Genomic DNA, 25,857 nt, shown 5'->3' on the forward strand with positions numbered 1-25,857 from the left:
AAGGCATTCAAACGTCACCGTGATTGCGACTCTGACAACCTGGGCCGCGGTACACCTGTCACCTGCACAGGTAATTTAGTTGCCAATATACACTACAACGACACCTTCTGGCAACCGTTTATAGTGCGTCAATGAGCACATGAAGAACATGGACGACGTAAAAACAATTTGCAAGTGCATTCAAAATGATGCTTTAATATAAATTTTTACATGCATTATCCAAAATATTTTTGCATCTATTTCACAAAACCAGTACTTTATATCAGATCATAAATTGTTATTAATTTAACAACTGGAAATAAAAAAGATTTCCACAACTCACACAATATAAATCAACAAAACTTGACATTAAACTTACATTAAAGTCATATTTAAATCTTGAAAAAATTTACAAAAGTACACAAGTATCGGGACGTCTTCAATATAGATTAGAGAAACAAATAGCCTATGATCAAATAAATACAATAGCCTTCAGATATTCTGTCAGGGGAGACCAGGCAACTCAGTGACAATTTGTTTTTTTAGTTGTATACTAAAACAAGGCAGAATGGTAACAAGGCAAAAGTAACTACATAACTATATTATAATAGTTATAATAACTAGATTATGATCAAGGGAAATGTCAAGTAAGATGAGGTGAATTTGGTTATGAAATTGATCTTAGATATGTATTACTGTATTACACATTAAAGTTTAATATGCAAACATCTTTGAAATTTCATGGAATCCAAAGATAAGATTTAGATAAAACTAAGTCTCTTAGCACTGGGATAGTTACATGTCAAAAGAGTGAAATATGGTATGATTTATATTACTCCTGAATAAAGGCACAATATTTACAATATTTTCTTTGTCTGAACATTGATTTCAATGATGTCTCTTAAATGAATCTACATAACCTATAATGACCTAACAAATGAATACATACAGATGAGATTACACAACGCATGTTCCACATGTTAACCACTTGATGGCACTGTCACACAAAGATTGACACTGTTTGGCAAAAGCTCCTGGTTTGGCTAGTCGTACCGTTTCAACTCAAGATTTGCCCTCATACTATCACATGGTCAAGTTTTATTGTATGTGTAGATGCTACATTTCTAAAACAAAAAACAATATCCGTGGCTTGAACAATGATGGCATTGAAAAGGAGGGACAACATCTGATTATATTGGGCAGAGGTAGAGAGAGATGGGACTTCAAATAGTCCAGACAAAATGTACTAATTTGACACATAAAAGTCAGGGGAACCATGTCAGCATCCCTGTATCCCTTTTCAGCATCTATACAAGAATTGGAGTGCTGGTATGGCACTGTGGATTGATGGGACTCCTCATGCAAAATCCCTGATGAAATCACCCAAACACTGTGGAATGTAAGGGTAGGATGGAGTGCTACATATACACAGGCCTTCACAGGATCTCATCCTCTGATTCTGGTTCTCTTTCTCTGGGCTTCAGGAGTCCCATCTCCATTGGGGGTGTCCTCTTCAACCTGGAGCGAACCACACTGTAGGGAGAGAAGGCCACAATGACGCATGATGAACATAGCGATATCAGACACAATCGTAAAACAATAACTGTGATGATATAGGGATGCAGTGGCATTTAAGGAGCAAGACTTTTACGAATTTTAAAGGGTATAGGAGTGTTATAAGGGTACTCGGGAGGGGGCACTCACCAGGTAACAGTGCCATAGATCACACTCACAGTGAGCAAGGCAAAGGCAAGGTGCCAGCAGTAACACATGGTGATGAACATCATATTGTTGTGATCATCCAGTTTCCACTTTGGCCCACTCGGTGGGTACAACACAAAGCCAATCTGTGGGCAGAGAGAGTGCAGAGTGTCAAAAAAGCAAGGAGGACCAAGGCACTCTTCATTTTACTTAATTGCAGAGTGTGTCAGAGGGTGGAGAGGTTGGTGACATTGACGCAATAGACACAAATAAACACATGTATTTATGTGCGTACGTATGTACACACACACACACACACACACACACACACACACACACACACACACACACATACGCACGCACACACATACACACACATCACACATACACACACACCACACACACACGCTTACACACACATGCATTAAAACTCACAGACAATTCCTCACCTGCCAGAACCAGCTCCCCTGTAGTATGGTCAGTGTACATCGCAGAAGTTCCAGCAGGATGTTTCCTCTGTGAAAGACCTCCAGAAAGGAGACAAGAGCCCCTCCAAAGATGGCAACAAGCAGGAGCTGATGAACATGGACATCCAGCATTTCCCTGCCATGGAGGTGGTAGTGGAAAAGGAACCCTGCAAAACAAAGACGAAAAATAAGTACAGCCAGGGAAAACAGTGTATGTTATTAGAATGAATATGCACAGCTCTATTGTGAACTTATTCTGGTTTTCACTTATGAGTGGTTTATGAGTGGTTTATGAGTGGTTTATGAGTGTGCATTGTCTAGTGTTGATTGTTTACAGCGTATTTTATATACAGTATTGTTTGTTGTCCCCCATGATGAGATCGGGGAGGGGACTGTGGATCTGTCTGTTCATATGTTCCTATGTTTGTATGTTAAACGTGGACAATTTTGACTTGGGTGAATCATCGTCTTGCCATAGCAATCCGGCATTTACAGAATTCCACTGATTGTCCCAAGAGGGGTGCTTTCGTAAACAACACTGAAATTACACCATTTAGCCCAAGGGGGTTGCTATAGTAAGAACTGAAATTCCAAACATTGAACAAGCATATCTCCTGTCAGGAAATTTGATATACATTTGAGACTCATGAGAAACAAGTTTCACAAGGACCTGTAAGCTCCACCCATTCGATGTTTTTATTCTCTCTCCACAAAATATACGTTTGAATAATTGACACCAATTCACACAAGGAGGGGCGCGACATGATTCGTGGGGGTTGTTTATTGTAGACATGTTTATATATGTGGTTCTTTGTATATCTGCTACTATCTCTACTCTACTGTATATGACAAATGTAACTCTACTCAGCCTCTCAGTCACATCCCAGGCTCCTTACCCTCATTGAAGAAAGCAATGCCCAGCATCAATCTATCGAGCGACAGTGGGGCAGCGTCTGTGGTGTGGACTATCAGAGACATTGCCCCAGCCAGACCAAAGAACAGGTACATGGTGGCATGCTGCCAGTTCATCAGCTGCTCCCAGTGCTGTCCTGCAGAGTCATACAGATGGAGCTTCGGTCCGTCTGCAAAGAACTGCTCTGCCAGCATCCCTGGAGCACAGCAGAGAGGTCTCACTGAACAATTGCATGGTTTAGAAGAACCTTTCAGAGAAAAGCTTTTCTCTGCTTAATGGGTCTCCGTCTATCTAAAATGACCATTAACAGTACAACAACAGCAACAGAATCTTATTCTAAAATCATCATTGGAATTCTGAGGTTAATGTCCCTCTAGGGTATTTTAGCATAATCTGTTGTTTTAGTGCAGACAATACTGCAAAATTCTTTTGAGCGCAACACATTTGTTATGGGTAGTTATCTTTATAAAGCTATTTGTAACCCCAGGTATGCAGCGACCATGTTCATACACTTACCAAACACAGCGAAGAACAGTATGAAAGAGCCTTCCAAGATCTCTAGACGGCGCTGTGTGGCCCTGTTGGCCAGACGGGTGGAGCCCAGGCTCTTGTTCCTGCGGGTGGCATACCAGAGCGAGTACTTTCCTGCCCACCACAGCCCACCTATCATGAAGAAGCTACCAGGCAGCGCATGGCCTTTGAAACTCCCCATAGTTCCTCACAGCACCTGGGGCAGAGAAATTAACAGCAATATTGCAATGTTATTCTACAGTATTCTTACATCAGGCAACAAGAGATGCCCGAGTAATGTTATGTTGAACATGTGCGTAAAGCTTACAAATGGCTTGGCAGGCTATGGTTATGTTAGGATTAAAGCTGAAAACTGTTGAAAAATTTGTTTGTTTGAAAAAGGTAAGGCCTACTGCTTTCCTTAGTATCTGTGAGTCTATGTGAGTCTATGATGGGAAATACTGAACTGTCAGGAAAGCGAGACCAAACAGGATCTTACGTTAAGCCCCTATATCTCTCTCATCTACATATGTGCAGGTGAGAAAACAGAGGAGCTTTGAAGCCGGCTCAAAGACTTGTTTTCCGAGACATTTTATTCTGTACCTCTGTTGAGCAGTGAAAACATCTTGCCTTTGGCAGCTTTTCCTTTAGGGCAAACAGACACTGTTGCAGGAAAAATCAAAGGCAAAGAAAAGTGAACAAGTGTCTGCTATTAAGGTTACCAGGGCAATCAGGCATAATGAGTGTACTGATGACAGCCCTACAGCTGACCTTGGCAAGAGCTTGTCTAGACAGTGAAGGGGTGTCCTGGTGGACTGAGTCAGGAGAGGGGGGTTGCTGCACTGATTACAAGCTATTTCTACACTAGAGATTGATTCATGAATAATAGGCACTGATCTAGTCTGACCATAAGATTGAATGAAAATGTTATGCTTTTTATTAGATACAAATGTGACAGTAATTAAGTATTTCCTGCTGGTATGATACCTATTTATAACACTTGAACAGTGTCAATGAAAAAGGTCTCTTGAGCGAAAACAAACTGATAAGGTATTAAAATGCATTTGATGAGATCACAACCATTCAGTTACTTGTCTCTTCGCTGTTTTATTTTAAAGGCTTTGATATAATTTGTCCTTTTGCTTGAATGTACCTCATTACCATAGACATACTGTAGCAGAGGCCAAGAAACACTCACACTCACACGACAAATCCATTATTGAATATTTACATAATTTAAGCTTCCATATTAAGTTGAAGCAATATAATAGAGCACAATGTATGTCCATCTTGTCCATTTTGTTCCTAATTTGTTCTCTCTCTTCCTGCTCCTCTACATGTCTAAAGTAGTGATTAAGCTAAACTCTGCATGGTTGTCGGTACAGAGCCAGAGGTATTTACGGGATGTCCTGCCATAATGTTACACAATGTTATACAATACTATCCTGTGTGACACCATACGCATTATAATGGTTGTAAAGCTCAATTGTGTGTACTATATGACATGACATGAATCTTTATGGACCTGTTAGATCATTACCTTACCGTCCCTTTGGTTCTATCAGCAGTGTGCTTGTGTGGAGGTAACACAGCCAACTTGAATTTAAAATGGTAATTAATAGTGTCTGTCTGGGGCATCATTTTACACTTGTGTTATGATGGTCATACAAAAACACAAAAAAGGAGGGATAGATTGCCATTTTTAATGGTCTCTCAAATACTGTGCACTAAAAAATGTGAACCCTAGCTGAGCAAGTATAGTGAACGAGAGGCTGAGCTGAAGGTCACTGAACCTCCTCCTGTGTGCATCCTCTGTCTGGAGAGCGCACTGCTGTAACCATGGTGACCACTATAAACTGTGATTAGTTGGCGGTGGCACATTATATTAAGAACATCACACTAACACAACAACATACTCATCTTGACAGGGGTGTGTAAGATGCCCATATAAAAAGGACAGACTGAGGGAGTGGCTGAAAAATTGTTAAACAGGACATAGATTAAATAAATTAGTAAAGGCAGGACCTTGAGTGACGGAATAAAGCACCGTGAACAAGCCTATAGGGAGATCACTCGTGGTGGTGTGCAGTGATTGACCTCACAAGAAAGTGAATTTCCTTCACTTTACTGGTCAGAGACCAACGTGCGACATTCAATTGAGGTCAACTCCTGAGTAGTGCTTATAGCAGCACATAAAAAAAAGCAAGATGACCATAAAGCCTTGAGCAAACACAGTTTCTGCCCTAAAATATGAATGGGTATAAAGGTCGATCAAATCATGAGTTCGGGTGGCATGTTGTGTTAACTATCCGAAGTCTCGTTAAGCCAAGCATATCAGAATTTAATGAACGCATCCCAATGCCTTATACTTTGTCTAGGCTATTGTGTGCAGTATGTTCTTAGAATTTCTTTAATTATTTTTCATAAAGTAAGTACATAATGGTCCATAAAGAATGGTCCGTTTTTGACGCACACTATCTAACACACGAATGCGTTATTCTTATGTTTCTAAAATGTTAAAAAAATGTTCAAGTGGGTAATTGTTCTTACCCAAGTCGGTCCGTTCTTTTCAGTCTGGATTTGCCAAAGTTCCTAAAGTGGGTTCTTTTTACTAGGTCCAAATGTACACCTTATTCAGATGCAATGTAAATCATTTAACCATCTTCTAAATATATACAAAAAAAGATACAGACAGAAATCTCGACGAGCTATAAGATGATCTCGTAGACTATCCATCAACAAAAAGTCTCATGCCTCAGCTAGATCTTTTTCACAATCTGTTATGTGCGATGACTTTCCATTATTATTTTTTTTACACTTTTGGGAAACATCCCCAAAGGTGTACCATTGGCTGAGTATTGTGGAACTACGTCACTAGTTCTACTGTGATTGGTGAAATACCTTTTCAATCTGTTCTGAGCAAGATTCCACGTGTGCACTTCTACCCCGCCTGCAGTATGATGGAGTTGGAATCCCATCCCGGAGAGACAAATAAAATCCGCTACTTTTTCCACGGCTATGAAGTATTTTTGCAAGTAGTTTTTTTCTTCACTGTGTGCTTGTTTTTTTTCAATCAATTAATTCACTATAACATTTATTTGCAACATGACATGAAAATAGATGATTCACCTGTTGATTTGTAGCGTGAAATCGATGGGTAAGGAAATGTATCTTCAGTAGGTCTGTGAGGCAGGCGAAACGTCAATAACAACTGGAGGATGATTTGATTTGGAAATGAAGGGCGGGACAATTGCCTCCACTTTGCATGTCCACTTTGAAGGCTACGTGCAAAATATCACGCAGCACTTCTTGAAATGGTCTTTTATGATGTGCGGTAATTGGAATATCTTCCTACCACATTTTCCATGCCCGGAGAGAAATAGCTACTAGTGGGCAATGGGCATATACCGACTACATTGTTTCTCTTGAGGAAGGGATCACACAACTGAACTGACAGCTACATTCCGTTCCTTTTCTGGTATGAATGATTGAGTCATGATTACCTGGCACCAGTGCTTGGTCAGTGAAAGGAACCAGAAGGGAATGAATTGTAGCGATTATGGCAGAATACAAGCATGCAATTTAATAATATTTAATAATATTTTCACCTGCTATTACAATTTGCTCCATATGAAAAGTTATCTTTGTACTTTATAATAAACTATACAATAATGGGAAAAAACATCATAAATTACAACATTTCATGCAAAGTAAATGTATAAATCACACTTCTGGTGTGGATTTCCACATACACACAATTTACAATCAAAATGAGGCACCAGCTCTTTTTAGATTGAGTGTAATCTTTACTTTGCCCGACCTGTGGGTTCCCACAAAGAGCTACACTACCAGTACTTTTAAAGCAATGTAAAAAGACATTACTGTAAATATAAATTAACCAGATTAATGTTTTAAATGACTTTCTTTCATTACAGATGTTCTTTATACATACCGACAGTAGAAAAAATGTCTCTCTAATCTTTTAAATCACAGTGAGTAAGTACATAGCCTCAATGGATTTTTCCTAATTCATATAAAGTCACTCCATAATACACAATTACAAATTTATGGGTGCAGAGTTCTCTCATTAACAAGGTTCTGAACAATAAATGAACAAAACAAACATATTGTATTACACAGCCACACTAAATTGGCGTGATATCCATGACAAGCTTAGTTTGGGTGTGTGAATATCAGAGTATGTGCTGGGTTGGATGGGATCAGGGGATGGAACAGTTGGTATAGTAGTGTCCCTGTCAGATAGTCACTGGGTGAGTGCTGGCTTCTGCCACCCTTTACACTGCATTGTCATGCACTGCAGTGTGGGATTACATGCAGTGCAGTTGTCTAGGATAGTCTAGCCCAATGTGGATCAGGGAGTGGAGTTGCATGCTGAGAGGGGGGCTCAACGGGAGATGCAGGGTCATCGTCACGGCATTTTAATGTGGGCTGAGGACCAGTAGAGGGGCTGAGACATGACCACATGGAGACGGCAAGTGGGACACCACAGCTTCTTCCACAGCCACTGCTCCATGCACTGAAACACATCAGAGGAAGTTACTGTAGATCCCATCTATTGGTACTGGAGTGGTTATGTGCATAGTACATTCACTGTGGATTTGTATAATAATATAAAATATGCCATTTAAGCTGACGCTTTTATCCAAAGCGACTTACATTGCAGTGAGTGCATACATTTCAGTATATATGGTCCCAGCAGTAATCAAACCCACAACCTAAGCGTTGTTAGCACCATGCTCTATCAACTGAGCCACAGAGGACCACAGGATTTGTGTTATCTAACAGCACTCAGGCCATGACTAATGGCGACGACTGTTAGGCCATAGAGGCACAGGTTTTGGTTATTATAAACCCTCATGAAACATAGGGCCTAATCATCAGCAGATGCTGTTCGCCAGAGTATTTGCCTCTGACATGTAATGTTCCCAGACCCTGGGGTCTGTCGAGCAGGACATAACACACACTACCACGTGGTCCTGGTCCAGCACCACCACAGTATCTGTGTACAAACTGGAGCCTTGTGCCAGTTTCGGGTCACTCCTGCATGACAGACATTGATTTCCATTATTGAAGCCGGTAGCTAATTTCCAATATGTATGCTATCTGACCTACCATTGACTCGTGTAACCCTAATCCCTGGCATCCTCAGGACACAATCTTGAACCCAACTTGAACCTTACTTTTTCATTACAGGCTGAAATACTGAAACAAATATCAGGCCTTCACTCCTCTAGATAATTATCTTGGGTTTTCCAGGAGCTCTGCGATGCATCATTTTCCCACTCCCTGACCAGAGCAAACTAAAGCAAAAGGGATAAATCCCTGTATTAAGTTTTTCATTCACTTCCAATGCTCATGACATAGTACAGAGAACATAATATAAACAGCTGTTACATCAAGTATTTCTGGCTCTTAAGGCTACATTGAAATTGCTATTGTAACTAGCTAATCATTAACTAACAAAACCTTCCACTGAACCTTTTATGAGACAGGAAAGTACACCCATAAAGAACTGTAGCATGCAATATACAGCTGAAGATTTTAGGGAAGTAAGAGCGACTTCAAATATTAAAGAACTCTACACCTACCTATACAGTACTTTACAGGTATTATATAGTTCATGAGGCAATTATAATAATATAATTAGGTATGTACAATATATACAAGTGTTTGTATCTTTTTCAAAATGGCAAATGTTAAAATGACACAGTGGCAAACTATTTGTAATACTGTCTAATATAACATTTTGTATCAGCAGAAGAATGGCAAATGGCAATGAGATAATTCAGCCAGGGTTAGAACAATTCCTTTAACAATCAGTGGACTACTCTGTGATGGAAGCTTAATATAAACACAGGTCAAACTGTTATGATTTTATTGCATAGATAGATGCAGATGATGGTAAATCATCTGATTCTGATTCATATTCAGATTAATGATGGTTAATGCCCAGCAATGCCTAGTAGAGAAACTAGTAGAAATTTCAAGGCTTCTCAGTTAGTTCTGTAACTTCATACAGTATAGGATCCTGAATGAGTTGAAGTGTTGATTGAGTGTTAAAGTGGCAAACATTTGATGATGAGTAGACTTCAAGAACAGACATGTGAGGGATCCATGTTCGAATGGTCAGGTCTAAAACTGATCCTTATCAGGTCAGACCCTGTGATAGTAGGGGTTCCAGTGGCACACTGTCTAAACACTGGGGAAGGTCAAATAGGATCCCAATGTTTGGTCCAAGGTAGGACGACATTTAGTTTCTGTCCACTGTAGACTTTGCTGTGATCATATTTGATATCAGCGCTGTCTCCGCAGGGAGAGCTGGCAACGAGGCAGGCGATACTCCTCCTGCTCCTCGCAGAATGGCCCCTCCCCTGACTTCGTCCTCTCACCTCCGGACTTCCTCCTCTCACACACCACAGCTACACTGCCACTCCGGGGACGTGCTTGGTCAGGTCTGGTCCTTGCGCCCTTCCGGTGCCCACCAATCAGAGACATCGATATGAGTGCTAAGTCTTCAGATCACAAAAAGGCAGCTGGGAGGCTCCATGCATCAAGTAGGGTTTGTTGTGGGGAGCAAGCATGCTTTCCCACCAGCTGTTATCGTGCAGTGTGAGGAACTCCCTAGCAATAATGACAGTCATGCAACCTGTATCTTTGATGTTCCACATGCTTGAAGCAGCGAGTGTTCATGGCAAACAGGGAGAATTCTTCAGCACATGACTGCAGATGTTTAGAGTCGACATGCTCACTCACCTCTTTGTGGAAGCGGTGTGTGCAGTGCAGCTCCTGGACTCCTCCACTATTGCGCATTTCTTCATGGCAGATCAGACACAAGTTGTCCTTGTCACTCTGTAAATCATTACTCATGAATCACATAAGATGTGCATTTGCCATCAAAATTCTCCAGCAAATGTAATATAGGTGTGAAAGTATCAGGGATAATCTTATTCTTCAATATCATATAAAGCAATACAGCTCCAAGCAACTATGACCCAATGAGAATTCTACAATCAAAAGACTCAGTTACAGTGGCATCTCTCAACATGCAGTGTTAGTATATAGACCATTCATCGCAGACACTATTAGTAGAACCAGAGACTTTACCTTCTTATTGCGGAAACGCAGCCTCCTCTCAAACGACTCTGTCAGCTCAGGGATGGTGGTGATGCGGGTCTCTGGATAGCTTGGTTTACGATGGTTGTCATCGGAGGAGGCACGGCGTGCTCGGGAGTGAACTCTGACATCCTTCTCCTCCTTGGTTCTGTGGACGGGACTGGGTGGCTGACTGGAGGCATGAAGCCGGTTCAATTGCATCGCATTAAGTTGTGACTGAGGAAAATCACACAGGGAAAAAGATTATTAAATTAACCTTGACAGTATACACTTGCACTTTTCTTCTGAATATGCACTGTAACTAACACTTTTTCTTGTAAACATTATAATAACACTTCACATGAGTTTGCTCTTCCACTTGTTTAGTAATGGTGTAAGTATTTTATTAACATGTTGTTACATACTAATGCAAGTCATTTTAATTGCTCTGTAATTGCCTCATAAGTGCTGAACGGCTTTTTTGTCAAATAAGATGGACAAGGACCATTTCTAATTCCACTTGTGTGATGACAAACATTACTGCCTCGGAATTACAAAACAATTAAGGAATTAGTTCTATTCTATATTCTATGTATCTACACATGTAGAGTGACTTAGAGTAACTCATGTCATTAATATGGGCTGCTCGAGACCACAGTTAAAAGAAGATCAACAAGAATAATTCCTGTTCATGATAATTACCTAAAGGGGTGTCAACATATGTAAGTAACTTCAAGGTTTCTGCACATAGCTATGACTTGTGTTAGCTAACCTTTCTCAGGGGAGTTTTAGCACAGAAGGTTAAATACTAGCCTAATGGTAACCTTAAATCACCTTAGATAATCTGTTGGCACAGAGCCAAGCTAATTATAGGAGCTTCGGTCATTGACCCCTAGTAAGTCCAGGTCATTCATTATTTACTAAATAACAACAATTACCAGATCATTTCATCTTGATTTGTGAAACTATGATGAATAGCGATGGTTAACAGCATAATAACACATTCTCTACTTGTGAATTATTACACAGAGTGTATATGCCCTCTATTGGCTCATTTGAATACAGCACCATTGAACATGCTTCACAAGAGTTGGCTGTCAATACTGACAATAGGGCAACATGCCTCCAACCAAAGTGAACAAACATATACATTTGACTGTGACAAAGGAGCAATTTGGCCTTCTGTCCCCCTCATCCAGGTGAAAAGGAACAGGCAGACAGATGTAGTGAATCAGACATATACTAATTACAACTACAACAACTACACATTATCTTTAATAGTGCACATCAGAAATATCAGGTCACCAACAGGGTTCCCCAACTGCCGTCAATTAAGTCTCTGCTCCATATGAAATGTAACAGATAGTGGCAGGGCCTGTCTGACTCTGAATTGGACAGACCTGTTAGTCAGAGCATGTGAATGCCAGTCATGTGTGGGTTTTTAAAGACATCTAACCACTCCTACAGTAGATGTGTTGATGATAGACCTACAGTACTACATGAGGGCAAGCTTATTCGTGGAGATGAAGTTCTGCCCATGAGTCATGTCACCATTGATAGATGTAAAAACTGCAAATCAAAGACTGTGTTTAAAACACAGTTCCCCTCCATGTTGCCCAAAAAAGTAAATTACATAAACCCTAAACAATTAGCCTCCTCTTATAAAGACGGTTCCCAGCTAAAGGTTGGTCTCAGATAAGCACTGAAACCCTAATTGATGTACACTTTGATGTAACGAAGTTAGGCATATTCTTCCTCTGTTGACAAGTTGTGAAATATTGTGTGTTGGCTGTTCGTGACTGAAAGGGTGTGTGTGTGTGTGTGTGTGTGTGTGTGCATGTGTGTTGAGGAGATTGATGCAGTCGGGGTGGGGGACTAATTGGGGGTCACTCACAACCTCTAATCATACACTCTATGTATATGTTTCCTGTTAGAAAAGCTACTCTATCTAAAATGGTATCCCTGAACATGTTTGATACTTCCAATATGCAGGGGTTTTGCAATACAACACTGCCCAATATATTCTCTCCAACTTCAATATTCCCTCAAATAATCTACCATAGTTGAGACAATTACTATGCAATAAGCCAAATACTTTTCATTTCATGTGGCACCATAACACGGAAATGCAAAGGGAAACACAACCAGCTTTGCATAATATTTGCTTTATGCAGAGCAATAACATAATAGTATGTCTCCTGGTCATACCCAGCCCTCCACACTAAATACCAATCCACATACTGCCAGCCTCATGGGGGTTGGGGTCCTTACCGGACAGGGGAGTGAGGCTCTACGATCCATCAGTGATCTGGCCGGTTTTCTGAGGCTGCGTTTCCTGTCTTTGGTCCGTCCCTCTCCGGCTCCATGACCCCAGTAGCTACTCATCCAGTTGGTGAAGTTGCCATCATCATCCTCATCATCCATGGTGAGGGCAGGTAACAGCCTGAGAGCCAGGATGGAAGCGGGTGGGGAGCTCACCTGAGCTCTGAGTCAACCGAGAAGAGAAAAAAGACCTGTGCCTAGCAGGGTCAGATGGTGCTAGGCTGAGTTGTCCTGGTTCAGGCTGCGCTGCACTGTGCACCACCAAGCTGAAAGTCGTATTTACTAGCGAGGCTACACAACACTATCCCAGAAGGCAAATGTAAATAAGTGACTTTAATTAGATCCCTGTGGTCCCTTGAGAACTGTCAGTGTGGGTTTGTTATTCTTAGGCCAACCCCAAAGTAAACCGCACAGTTTTAGTCTGAGTCTTTAAATACTGAATCCTCGGTAATCTATTTAACATCGCTGGGAGAGAATGAAAGGGAGGGAGAGAGTGAGAGAGAGAAGGATGGAGGGAGGGAAGGCGGTCTAACAGTTTGGAAGAGGGATTGGGTGTGGGAAGTGGAGGGGGGGGGGGGGGTTGCTGCTTTTAATCTTTCCATTACAGAGCTCTGGGCCTGGGGGTAGACAGCACACTGAAACTCCAATTTTTCCATACTTTCCACTCGCTGAACACATCAAACCTGTCAATATTTATGGAGCGCAGGCTACTCTGTCTCCCCCACTGTGCTGTGGGCCTGGGGCTTGTGTACAATACAGGGCAGCAGGCAGGGACTAGGGAGGGGGGGGTCCTTTGATAGGGCACTGGGCTTCATTGAATCAATAATTTTTGTTTACAAAAGAGGAATTCTTTCCCCTTTGTTATGTTTTAAGAAACAGCAAAAACTGCTTTCAATATTACAGTGGAATCAATCTGAAATATTTGTCAACAATTCAACTAAATCTAGATGAAACATTTTTAACAGTGCAAATGTCCCAGCCTCCATATTTGTATTCTTACTAAATGATGGCAGAGCGAAGCATTACGAGACACTTTCCTTTGATATACTATATCCACTGGCAGGTGGCATGGTTGTGCCCTCATTACAATACGGCCTCACCCCCCAGCAGTATCTGCTTCTGCTCCATTTGCTCACTCACCATTGCTAACTAGCCCATGACCCTGTGCTTCACTGTACAGTATGAGCCCCGTCAATGCTGCCAGCAGTGGGACTTTCATTTGATTGGATAACAGGGTCATGGCCCACCTGTTATAGGACTATGTCCCATAGATCCATAGCAGTTCTGTCTAGTCAGGGGTCTGATGTGAAGATCTGATGAGTGTTAAACCTGTATCTGAATCCCACTGGTCCACTAGTTTAGAGCAGAGTGTTCTGCAATAGTAGATCAACTCAATCAACACGGTACAGTATTGTCCCATCAATATCCAAAGTCAAAAGAGTTTGAGACCTTTTCAAAATCAACCACTTGAAAGAGATATTACACTTCACACAGGTCCACACTGTATAAAAGACCAGTGAAATCTACAGAAATTGTCAAAGACACATGAAATATATAGAAATTGTCAAAGATGTGAAATAAATGTATAGAAATTGTCAAATGTTTTCTACAATTTGATGAATCACTCTGTCACACTCAGGACACACTTACTTACACTCTCTCTCTCTCTCTCTCACTCACTCACTCACTGACACGCACACACACAATGAGCCCCCTGTTGGGGTCATGGCAGGCCGTCAGTGCAATCTCCTTATGGTCTCCTGAGGGAATGCTCAGGTGTTCAGATCGCAGGTTAAGACTAGGGCTCTCTGAAACTGAGTTAGTGAAACAATCTGTTGGCTATTCAGGAGGACCAAATCCCATTATCTCTCTTCACCAACTTGTATATCCCTGCAACAACAAAAAAAACGCAATTATGCAACCATTGTAACACGTTAGTATAAGTATAATCTACCAAAAAGCCGGCAATGGACCAATGGACATTTATGGAACTAAATGACGTAGAGAAAACTAAATTATTTAGACTGTTCAAATATATGTTTGTGTTATAATATTTAGTTTAATGGGACAAAAAAGCTCTATACTACTGGCATAAACATCTTTGATGAGGACACTTCAAATCACAGGTTGAACACATCTGAACACCTGAATTTAATAACTGCCAAATGCATTTTCTCAATCTACCTGTAATATGAATACAAATTGAGAAAAAAAACTTTATTACACTATCAACACTTTACAATATTAGAAATGAGATCAGCCTTTTCATCACACACTGTCATGATAAGGTAACCTACTGTATGTTGGGGGCAATATTAAGCAACAAAGCACATGGCAATCAACTTACAAACAGCAAAGCCAGTGTGTAGCTAAGTTTGGACCCAAACCGGGCCAAAGCCTCACACATTGACAGACTGGGACTGGTTGAAAATATCACTAATCGCCTCAGAGAGGCAAGTCTGAAAGTGTTAATCTGGACTGGCACTGTGGTCATGATACAACCTCATATAACAAGTGCAGGTGCAGGTGCAGGTGCATAGTCCCTTACCTAAGACCGAGGACAGAAACAGCCTGGCTTGAGGCTGAGAAGACACAAATAACACAAAGGGAAACAAACAGCACAAAGGTCCTTATACCTTTGTAAACATGACTGGCCACACTCCCACTCAGCCCATGCGCTTTATAAAAGAATTAGCACAGCTGCAGAGTCATCATGTAATAATTTCTTCTGTTCCAAAGGCACAATTGATCTTATGGCTTATCTGAATCAGGCTGTGCTGTCTGTATCAAATTGATAATTTAATCATGTGATGCCAGGGACATGGTCTAGGTCGAGGCCGTGTTGAGCCAGCATGTATCAGTGTCAGCCCATCTGCCTGTGTAAGACTATTGCAAATGTCTACTTTGTTTTGTTTTCCTTACAAATTAGCAGAGGACCTTCAAAGATTCAATTATATGTCAGGTCAAGCAGATTTAATGTGCTACAACCATACTGTGTATTAAATGAGTCACCTGACCAGCATGAATACTGTGTGTCAGATACAGTATATAGATGGACGATCAATCTGTCAGTCAGGATCATTCTTTTGTAGGGCCATGACTGATATGGGACATTTGTGGGTAATGTAGTTTCTTTATACAGTGTTTTTCCCCATCACCAAATTGCAAAGGGATGTGCGTTCAAACATGTTGATTTCAAGACTATCACTAATATGTAATGCCTTGATCAGCATTGTCTCTAACCAAGTTTTAGACTAGGACTACATAAGAATACAAAAGACAATAAGACAAAAAACAAGGCTTTGCCTTTTATCAACTATTTCCCAAGAACATAATTAGGCCTACATTTGCCAAACAGAGTTGGCCCATCAGCCTTCTTAGTGATATGCTTCTCCTGTCAACAATTGGAGCCATTGACAAGCCTCCTCTTTGCACACGGCCACTGTTGACTTTGACACCATGGTAGGCCACTGCTGAGTTTGAGGACCGCTTGAGGGCACAGATCGAGTGGTTAGGCTCAAATGTTGTCCAAACCAACAACAGGCTCTGCTAAACACAGATATGTGACTCAGGAGAGATCGAAACCCGGCCATTGCTCACACACATTACACTGAGATCATCTGATACAGATTTGTTGTTATCCAAGAGAAATGGCTTTAATTTGAACTTGCATTTGAGGGATGGACATATGTTATCACACTGTGGAAGAGCTGGCTGAACCACTTAAAAGGTGTTAAAACACTGACTGAATAAAAAAAAAAGTAGATTTTTTTTATAGCACGTTAAAACAGAAACATTTGCAGCTAAAATATGTAGTGGCACTCACCTGGCAGACTTGGCTATTACAGGTGTCAGATGTTCTAAATACATCAATTAAAATCACCTGTATTCGTTTGCCATCAATCAAGCCTTAGCCAATAGAAACACGGAAACCATAAGACAATTTGACGGTAGTGGTTTAATACGGTGGAATAAGGAATATGAAATGCTTGAAAATGAGACACCCACACATAGCTCTTAAATTCAATGCTAAATCCTAACATTGCCAATATGGTCAATAGTTTAGTATTTTTTTGTTATGGCTGGATTTAATAGTCACTAGATGGGGCCATTGCATCAGAAAGACATTTATAGTAGTGCATGAGTGAGATAACAAGTGACAAGTGACTTGACAGTAATGAGCTAAAACCCCTTTATTATCTTTGTTGATAATGTGACAAGTAAAATGTACGTGGTTGCTAAAAAAAACTATTTAATGGAGTAAGCGAGAAACACGAAAATATTGGCATAGTGAGTAATATTATAGCTCCAATGTGTATGCATGTTATGAACAATCCAAACACAATAATTGGCACTGTAATTTCATATTAAAATCAAAGACAATATAAAAACATATTTATATTCCATTTGTTGTCCTGAGGAAGTACGTTGATCTACACCCCGGTTGCAGTTGCACAGTGTCCGCCAGTATCCCAAGAATCCGCTTTTCCACTTTGACCTCCCCGATTACGGAGTCGGTAGTGGAAGCACTGAGTCCTCTTTGAGTGTGTTTGCTAGTTGGCTGTCCATTGCATGGTGGATGATGGCCGCTTCAAAGCCTGTTGAGCCGCAGTCCGGGAGTGGTCTACCCCGCTGGCAGCTGGCGCTGTTGGTGGGGACCCCCATCGTGCTAGGAGTAGGTGCCGTGTACCTGTGGAACCGCAGCCGAACGAAGGACGGGCAAGGAAAACGAAATGGGGAGAGGAAAACTCCAGAAGGTAGCGCGAGCCCAGTCCAGGGCCAAGACGGCGATGCTAATCGTGCGAGCCGTGAGCCGGAGATGGTATGAATCTCAACCACCCAATATTTAATTTTCTGTATTAGATTGATCTCCCACATTGGGGACTCTAGCTGACGCCCTACCATGTTGCTTGGCCATAATGTTTCGCACGAAAAATATCAAGGACACGAGCTGTCACAGTGTCAGTGAATATTTGCACCTGGTTTTAGTCGCGTTAGCTAGCAGCTAGTACTTGCTTGAGGACTTGCTTAGTTGAAAATGTCAGTCTCGCAAAGCCTGTGTTACAAACCTGTCAATGCGGTAAGAAGCCAGTTGTTAAATTCCAGGTTAACAACTAGTTCGGTTGTAATTGCTATCTTGTCAATGTTCCTCGGTCTAGAACAAGCTAACCATCTGCATTAGCTAACTTGCTAGTGGTGGGGGCGGGGTGGGCATATGTGATATTGGTAAGGTGAGCCTTCAAGAAGCACATGTTGAGCTAGCTTGCTTTTATGCATTACTTTAATTTGTCAAAACACGTTAGCTACCCAAATAGTTAATGGTATTAATTGTAAGTGGGATTCTTTGGACTACCGTACCCTCTTACCCTTTACTTAACCTTAACCCTTACCTCAACTTCAATGAGCTGACGTCTGTCGGGCAGTCCCAAGCATTCCACTTATCATTTACCAATTGTTAATTACCACACCACCACACGTGTCAGTTGTATGTATGCACGTTAGCTGTCACATACGCTTTGTTCTGCCCCAGGTGTCAGTTAAATCTGTTTCTGGACAGAATCGACCATGTCATTTTTATCTCATGAGTTTGGTATTTAGAACAATGGAAAACTTTCGTTGAATGAGTTGATTGCTTCCATTTCTGAATAGGCCGGCATGTGAACCATCCAGAGGAACCTTATAGTATGCACATAACCACACAACCTGATTTTACAAGGCCCCAATGCTATACAGAAACTAAGAACTGGCACACTCACTGTGAGATTTACATTTACGGCATTTAGCAGACGCCTTTATCCAAAGTGACTTACAACAAATACATTTGTCTAAGTAAGTGAATCATCTATCCATCAGTCATCATAAGAAAAAGTAATCTATACTAGGACCAGGGGCTGTTGGCAGTCACAATGCTAGAAGAAGGAATAATAACTTTTTTTATTATTAATTTATTTACAGTAGAGAAACTTGTACGTGGGGGTAGTGGGGATGAAGAGGTCTTTAGGAGCGATAATTTGTAACCAATAGGTAGATAATTTGTAACCAATACCCAACATGAGTCCAGAGTTCAAAGTCATTTAAATGATTTCACCCTCTACTAAAAAGATATGTGCTCTCTCCATGTCAGGGTTGCAATTCAACAGGCTGTCTTCACTGGCCTATGAAGCCCATTTCCCTCTGGTGTCTGCATCTTACAGATAGGCCTATTGTGAGGAGGAAGACATCGTGTGCCACTCAGTCTGTCAATCCATTACCTCCCTCCCTCCTGGGCTAGGAAGCTCTGAGGATTAATTAAATGGCGCACACTAAGTGGGATTTCAACTGAGCAGTCAGTCTTGAATGGTTGGGAGTAGGGGGACATTCATCAGCTTCATGAATAAGAGCACCTGCTAAAATGGCAAAATGTCGATAGTGGAGCCACAAACCATGTTTACTTGTGTTGCATTGCGCAACCCATCATCATGGCCAATCTGGCTCATTCGTATAGACAACAGGTTTTTCCTGAGGCTAAAGGGAGGGGTATACATTATTGCATGACGGTTTTAATCACCATGATGCTACAGCACAGGATCATATGGCTACATTAGCATTGCATGTACAATTCCACATATACTATGCTGTGCCTACTGCCATCACAATATTTAGCTCTCTGACTTGGTGGCTTTTAATTCTCAGCTTTATGTTAGCTGATCACCGGCTAAGCCTATTGCAGACTGTGATGTTTTATTATGCATTGTGTGGAGTCTACTCCACAGTCCGAGGCACAGTTGACTCATCGCAACTGTGAAGATGTCCGATTGTGCACACATGCCAAGACTTGGTATTCTACATCTGCAAACCCTGGTGCTAGACAATGTGGATAATATTAACATTGTTGCTGTCAAACAACAATAGCAATATCACAATCCCTCTCTTGAAATGTATTTTACCGCAGAGGCCATGAAAGCCTGGGGCCAGTTGCAGACAGCCCCACTCCAACCCAGGGTAATTTGGGGATTTACGGAGGGTTGACATAATTACAATTTTAACTATTGATTTGGTTTAGCAAGTCGGAGGAAGCAGATAATGTTTTCCTTTACACACAATCACCTGCCATGTTTGTTATGTTGTCATTCACTTATTGGTCCTCCCAGGTCCCCAGTGTCAGCCCTGCTGCTAGAAATTAAATTTCCCCAGTCCCAACTCTGGAGTAAATCCCTATAGTAGCCCCTGACGGACCTGGCCCTTGCATTAGAAATGGTCCAATAGTTATTCACCACTCCCTATCCCCCTCATGCAGAGTCCTCTGGACCGGGCCCAGGGAGCAAAGAACAAGGGCAACAAGTACTTTAAGGCTGGAAAGTACGAACAGGCCATCACATGCTACACAGAGGCCATCGCCCTCTGCCCCACAGAGAAGAAGGCTGACCTGTCGACCTTCTTCCAGAACAGAGCAGCAGCCTACGAACAGCAGGTTAGTGTCATCAGCACAGCGATTTCAGAGGGTCTAACATTAGTATTCACATTGAGTACGTTTACATGCATGCAAGGGCAATCCTCTGAGTAAGGCATGATTCATGGAAACACCTTATTCTGGTTTTCTTACCCTGAATAAGGCCTTCACCGGAGTAAGCATACTCCGAAAAGAACATGATGTTTGTCAGATTATAATAGGACTATTCGGACAGGTATACATCTTATTCCAATTTCCCCGACAGTATGCACCAATTGCGCATGACTCCTCTAGTGTCTGCACCATGCAGGACATGCCGAAGTTTTCACCAAATAATAATGTGAGGACTACTCACTCCCACCAATCCTTGCTGTGTGCATGTAAACGTAGTCACTGTTATCAGACTTGACCTCAAATTCGTGCACTGTGTGTTTGTGGTGGTTCGCTGTTTGCATGCGTCTCTGCATGTCTCTGTACGGTTGTGCACTTACAGTTGGTGTGATTTCAGATGAAATGGACAGAGGTGGTGCAGGACTGCTGTCAGGCTGTGGAGCTGAACCCACGCTATATTAAGGCCCTATTCCGGAGGGCCAAAGCTCTGGAGAGACTGGACAGCAAAAAGGAGTGCCTGGAAGGTGTGACTCATTCCTGTTCAGTCTTATTAAAGTATTGCTACAGGATAATTTGCGTAATTTCAGCCTATAGTTCTAAAAGTAGCACTCCTGAGCCAAAATGGGTCCCCATGCCCGCAGTATGGTGCGTATGCATGTGGATTCCATGCAACCCATTGCACACAAGTAAAAATTCAACTGAAAGTGAACTGCAGCTTCAAAACTGTGCTGATAAACTAGGGCTACTACGGCTGAATGAGGTAAAACAGTGATTCAAATTATAGATTTCATTTGTACAAACTGTACATTGACCATCTAGACCCAAAACAAAAGATTTTAAAAAAATACAGAGATCCCATAGCATCTTTTTAATCGATGATTATCCTGTCTCATTGGTAGAAGGCATATCACTGCTAGCATCATAGAAGTAACCAAATAACTTGTATTTCACTTTTATTCCACATTCTCTCTGCTCCTTTAGATGTTACGGCTGTATGTATTCTTGAGGCTTTCCAGAACCAGCAGAGTATGCTGCTAGCAGATAAGGTGCTGAAGTTGCTGGGCAAGGAGAAGGCCAAAGAGAAATACAAGGTAAGACGAGCATATTTCTGCTAAGTAGAAACATTTGGTTAAACTGTCACTCAGAAGTCATGTCCAAGTGTGAACTACTTCTAAATCCAATGCTTCTTCTTTCCCTCCCTTCAGAACCGTGAGCCCCTGATGCCTTCTCCTCAGTTCATTAAGTCCTACTTCAGCTCCTTCACTGATGACATCATCTCCCAACCCCTCCAGAAGGGGGAGAAGAAGGACGAGGACAAGGACAATGAAGGCGAGGCGGCAGAGGTCACAGAGAGGTCAGAGATCCCTCAGGATTGTATGTTGCTCTGAATAAAAGCACCTTCCAAATTTGGAGAAATGCAAACGTGCTCTGGTTTCTTCTCTTTAGCTCTGGCTATCTGAAGGCCAAGCAGTACATGGAGGAGGAGAACTATGACAAGATCATCAGTGAGTGCACCAAGGAAGTGGAGTCTGGCGGTAGATACACTGCAGAAGCCCTAATACTGCGTGCCACATTCTACCTACTGATTGGCAACGCCACAGCTGCCCAACCTGATTTGGATCGGGTCATTAACATGGAGGATGCCAATGTCAAGGTACTGATGATCATATTAAATGGGGTTGGGAGATGGCGGGCACAGCTCTGTAGTACAGCACCAGTCTTTACCTCTGCAGCTATAGAAACCTGATACACTGACAGTGCATGCATAACGCAGCACCATATCTGTCAACATTCAAAACTATACTATACATACAAATACGTAAATACAATACTATGCAACAATACTACAAGGCAGGAATGACGCATGGCTTTCTGGTACTCACACCTCCTTCTCTCACAGCTCTTACTCAAACTCCCCAACATAGACACTTACACAACACCCTATGAGCTCCAGAACTAAGGGTGTAGGTGGCTGTATGGGTAAGACATTCTTTCTCTGCCTTTCCAGCTGCGGGCCAATGCCTTGATCAAGCGTGGCAGCATGTACATGCAGCAGCAGCAGCCCCTCCTCTCCACGCAGGACTTCAACATGGCGGCCGAGATCGACACACGCAACGCGGACGTCTATCACCACCGGGGCCAGGTATTGTAGGGCTTTCCTTGCTGTCATTGTGCCTTGTCTTTCTATCACTGCCCTAATGCTGCAGGCAGCTGGACACTTCTCTAGTTTATTTTAATCCTTATCAGTTCCTTAATTCAAATGTCATCGGCTTACCCTAACTTTTTGTAACAACAATGACAGAGATTAGTTCCTCATAGGGAGTGAATAAGACTTATGGTCTTTGCTATAAAGTACATGAAAACAACATAAAAATTGAATGTAGTAGAGTATGAAATGTTGTAGGAGGGGAACACATGCTAATGGTATATGTTTCCCCTCAGCTGAAGATCCTGCTGGACCAGGTGGAGGAGGCGGTAGGGGACTTTGATGAGTGCATCCTGCTCAGACCTGACTCAGCTCTGGCCCAGGCACAGAAGTGCTTCGCCCTAGTGAGTGGACACCTGGAAACCCTGTTCATACAGTGCATCTCAAAATGCACCAGTTATCATGAAACAACCATGAAACAAATACTGGTTAATCAGTGTATTTTGCTCTTGTGTCCCCCAGTACAGACAGGCATACACTGGAAACAACCCATCTCAGGTGCAAACCGCCATGGATGGCTTTGAGGACGTCATTAGGAGGTTCCCAAAGTGTGCCGAGGGCTATGCTCTGTATGCTCAGGTACAATGTTCAAAACAGTTCTTCATCTGCAGTATAATTCAAGGAATTTTCAACAAACATGTTGGATGGTTCAACATCTAAAAACAACATGGTGTTATGTGAATTGTTCTAAAATATATTGGGGGTTTTTGGCAATGTGGTCAGGGATATAACAAACATGCAAGTCACCATGTCCTCATGAGATCATCTCCCTGTGTGCTTTTAGGCATTGACTGACCAGCAACAATTTGGCAAGGCAGATGAGATGTATGACAAGTGTATTGACCTGGAACCTGACAACGCTACGACATATGTCCACAAAGGGTTAGTGTGCTTTTCCAGAACAGGCTCCTCATTGACTCCTCATTGACTCCTCCTCCTCAAATATTACAACTTAAACTTTCACCGAAATCTCATCTTTATACTAATGTATTTTACCCACCATTACTTGTATGTTTTGTATGGATTATAAAAGCTTGTACAGCTCAGCAGGTAATGTTTCAGTGTGTGTGTCCAGTTTATTGCAGCTTCAGTGGAAACAGGACTTGGACATGGGTCTGGATCTCATCAGCAAGGCCATTGAGATCGACAACAAATGTGACTTTGCCTATGAAACCATGGGAACTATTGAAGTTCAAAGGTAAGTACAGTAGATACTTTTTATAACCTTTTATATTGAACACTAAAACACAATGGGACCCTTACACCTGAAAGTCTTGAAATAACTTCTTTCCCTTACAGGGGCAATCTTGACAAGGCGATAGACATGTTCAACAAGGCCATTAACCTGGCCAAATCCGAGATGGAGATGGCACATTTGTACTCACTGTGTGACGCAGCCTACGCTCAGACCGAAGTCGCTCGGAAGTACGGGCTGAAGCCCCCGACGCTGTAACTACCCCGCCATTCAACCTCCACCCCCTTTCTCCACTGCTGAGCCTGATTGTGTTATAACTGCTGACGTTTGAGTTATTTTGTTTTGTACAAGACATGAGTACCGGTTTAAAAAGAGAAAGATGTACGAAAGTGTGACTGTACGTTATCATGTTTACGTCACATTGAAATGAAGTCCATGTATCTGTGTCTGAAGATGGAGCATGTACTGCTCACAGCCACACCAATATAATCCAAACCTCTGGTATTTGGGGAGAATAAATGCTCTTAATCCACACACCCCTTTGCCTCCTGGCACTTAGTTGGACCACCAACCCCTGTTTATCCCTCTTGGACCTCGGTATGTAACTATTCATGTTTAGAAAGACACCCTTCTATCTCTATTAAAAGCCGGATATCCATTAGTAATTTGCGAAATACGAGATTCATTTAACAAATGATTTCAATTCATTGTTGACATGTTTATGACTATGATGATTCTGTGTACTATGCATCGAAGAGTTGGGTAGAGTTCCAATGGACTGTTCATTTGTTACTATTGTTCTTGTTCTCAACAAATGTTTCTGTCCAGCGGCTTCCATATCCTAAAAATTACATTATCATCCAATGACACATGGAGGATTAAAATTTTAGTCAAATGTGTATGTATAATGATGTCTGTGTTTGGTGTATTGCTGGAATTGATATCGCGTGTGGGATAAAGGTACACACTGAGGTGAAGTTTAAGGATTTGGGTCCTAAAGTGTTGTTTTTTTATTTTGGGATTGCCTGTTTTCCTTTTTATATATTCTGTACAGCATGTGTGAGAGATCTCTTTATAAATAAATGTTCATACATTGCTTGTGCTGTAGTACTGGTCTAAGGCTATCTGGCCATTTTGGAAAGGCTATACCTGAAGTAAGACCTAAGCTACACCTAATTCAGCATCATTTCCAAAATGTACTGCTTTTGTTTTTATTTCGGGTGTTTTCCCAAGTGCTTGTAGTTTCAGGAAATGTCATAACCTTTTTTTTTATTATTATTTTTGGGCTCACTAGCTTAAGTAAATGGGCACAGTGAAGTGAACGTTTACTTTACAGAGGACAGGTATGCCGATATGAGTTTGCTGGTGTGCGCTAAAGAAAACTTTTGACTGTATGTTAGGAAACTACACTAACATTATTCCTAATCCCAGAGCTGTATCACGACCAAAGTCAAGCAAAGTATACATGCAAATAAAGCTATAATTTACTGAAAGACTAATTTATTTGCTATAATCAATACATCAAGCCAACTGTCACATGAATCTGAGGAAAGGTAATATCATTTTTTTGAGTTTGCAACTTCCCTTTTTTAAATAAAGGGTGACAGCTCACTAACAAAGAAGCTGTTTTACCTTTGAATAAGAGATCAATACTAGTGAGAAAAATTCACTGTCCCCTCTGTCTAAATAATTATGCATCTGAAATTAATATACCGGCATTTTTTTTTTATTAGTGGAGAATATAAAGTACAGAGTAACATGGGCATAAATTGCTAGTCTCCAATAAATATAATCTTGTACCCTTTTTATCATTACAGGGTCTGAGATTTTAACATTTGACCATAATGTGGATGAAATACATTAGGCCTACCAAAGGCCCTGATTATGACACATCCCTTATCCACTTTAATT

The 25,857-nt window shown here is 41.5% G+C and overlaps 3 protein-coding genes across 3 annotated transcripts; 1 reads left to right on the plus strand and 2 right to left on the minus strand.

Moving 5' to 3' along the window:
• Positions 1 to 269: 269 nt before the first annotated feature.
• Positions 270 to 3,772, minus strand: tmem45a (transmembrane protein 45a; the record flags this gene model as incomplete). The annotated part of the gene is made up of 5 exons (XM_083671344.1): positions 270 to 1,512; positions 1,684 to 1,826; positions 2,130 to 2,314; positions 3,044 to 3,256; positions 3,577 to 3,772. The coding sequence occupies 5 exons, from the start codon at positions 3,770 to 3,772 to the stop codon at positions 1,416 to 1,418; spliced, it is 834 nt and encodes a 277-aa protein (XP_083527470.1). The 3' UTR covers positions 270 to 1,415.
• A 3,656-nt stretch (positions 3,773 to 7,428) lies between these two features.
• Positions 7,429 to 13,125, minus strand: lnp1 (leukemia NUP98 fusion partner 1). The gene is made up of 4 exons (XM_083672514.1): positions 12,955 to 13,125; positions 10,696 to 10,920; positions 10,345 to 10,440; positions 7,429 to 8,107 (listed from the first exon to the last, which is right to left on the minus strand). The coding sequence occupies exons 1-4, from the start codon at positions 13,105 to 13,107 to the stop codon at positions 8,000 to 8,002; spliced, it is 582 nt and encodes a 193-aa protein (XP_083528640.1). The 5' UTR covers positions 13,108 to 13,125; the 3' UTR covers positions 7,429 to 7,999.
• A 4,401-nt stretch (positions 13,126 to 17,526) lies between these two features.
• Positions 17,527 to 25,042, plus strand: tomm70a (translocase of outer mitochondrial membrane 70 homolog A). The gene is made up of 12 exons (XM_083671873.1): positions 17,527 to 17,827; positions 20,282 to 20,455; positions 20,943 to 21,069; positions 21,527 to 21,636; positions 21,751 to 21,899; positions 21,992 to 22,199; positions 22,554 to 22,688; positions 22,988 to 23,095; positions 23,214 to 23,330; positions 23,536 to 23,633; positions 23,827 to 23,949; positions 24,051 to 25,042. Exons 1-12 carry the CDS (start codon positions 17,585 to 17,587, stop codon positions 24,202 to 24,204), a joined length of 1,746 nt encoding a protein of 581 aa, XP_083527999.1. The 5' UTR covers positions 17,527 to 17,584; the 3' UTR covers positions 24,205 to 25,042.
• The last annotated feature ends 815 nt before the right edge of the window (positions 25,043 to 25,857 follow it).

This window comes from Argentina silus, assembly GCF_951799395.1.
Source record: "Argentina silus genome assembly, chromosome: 6".
In the NCBI taxonomy this organism is placed as follows: Eukaryota; Metazoa; Chordata; class Actinopteri; order Argentiniformes; family Argentinidae; genus Argentina; species Argentina silus.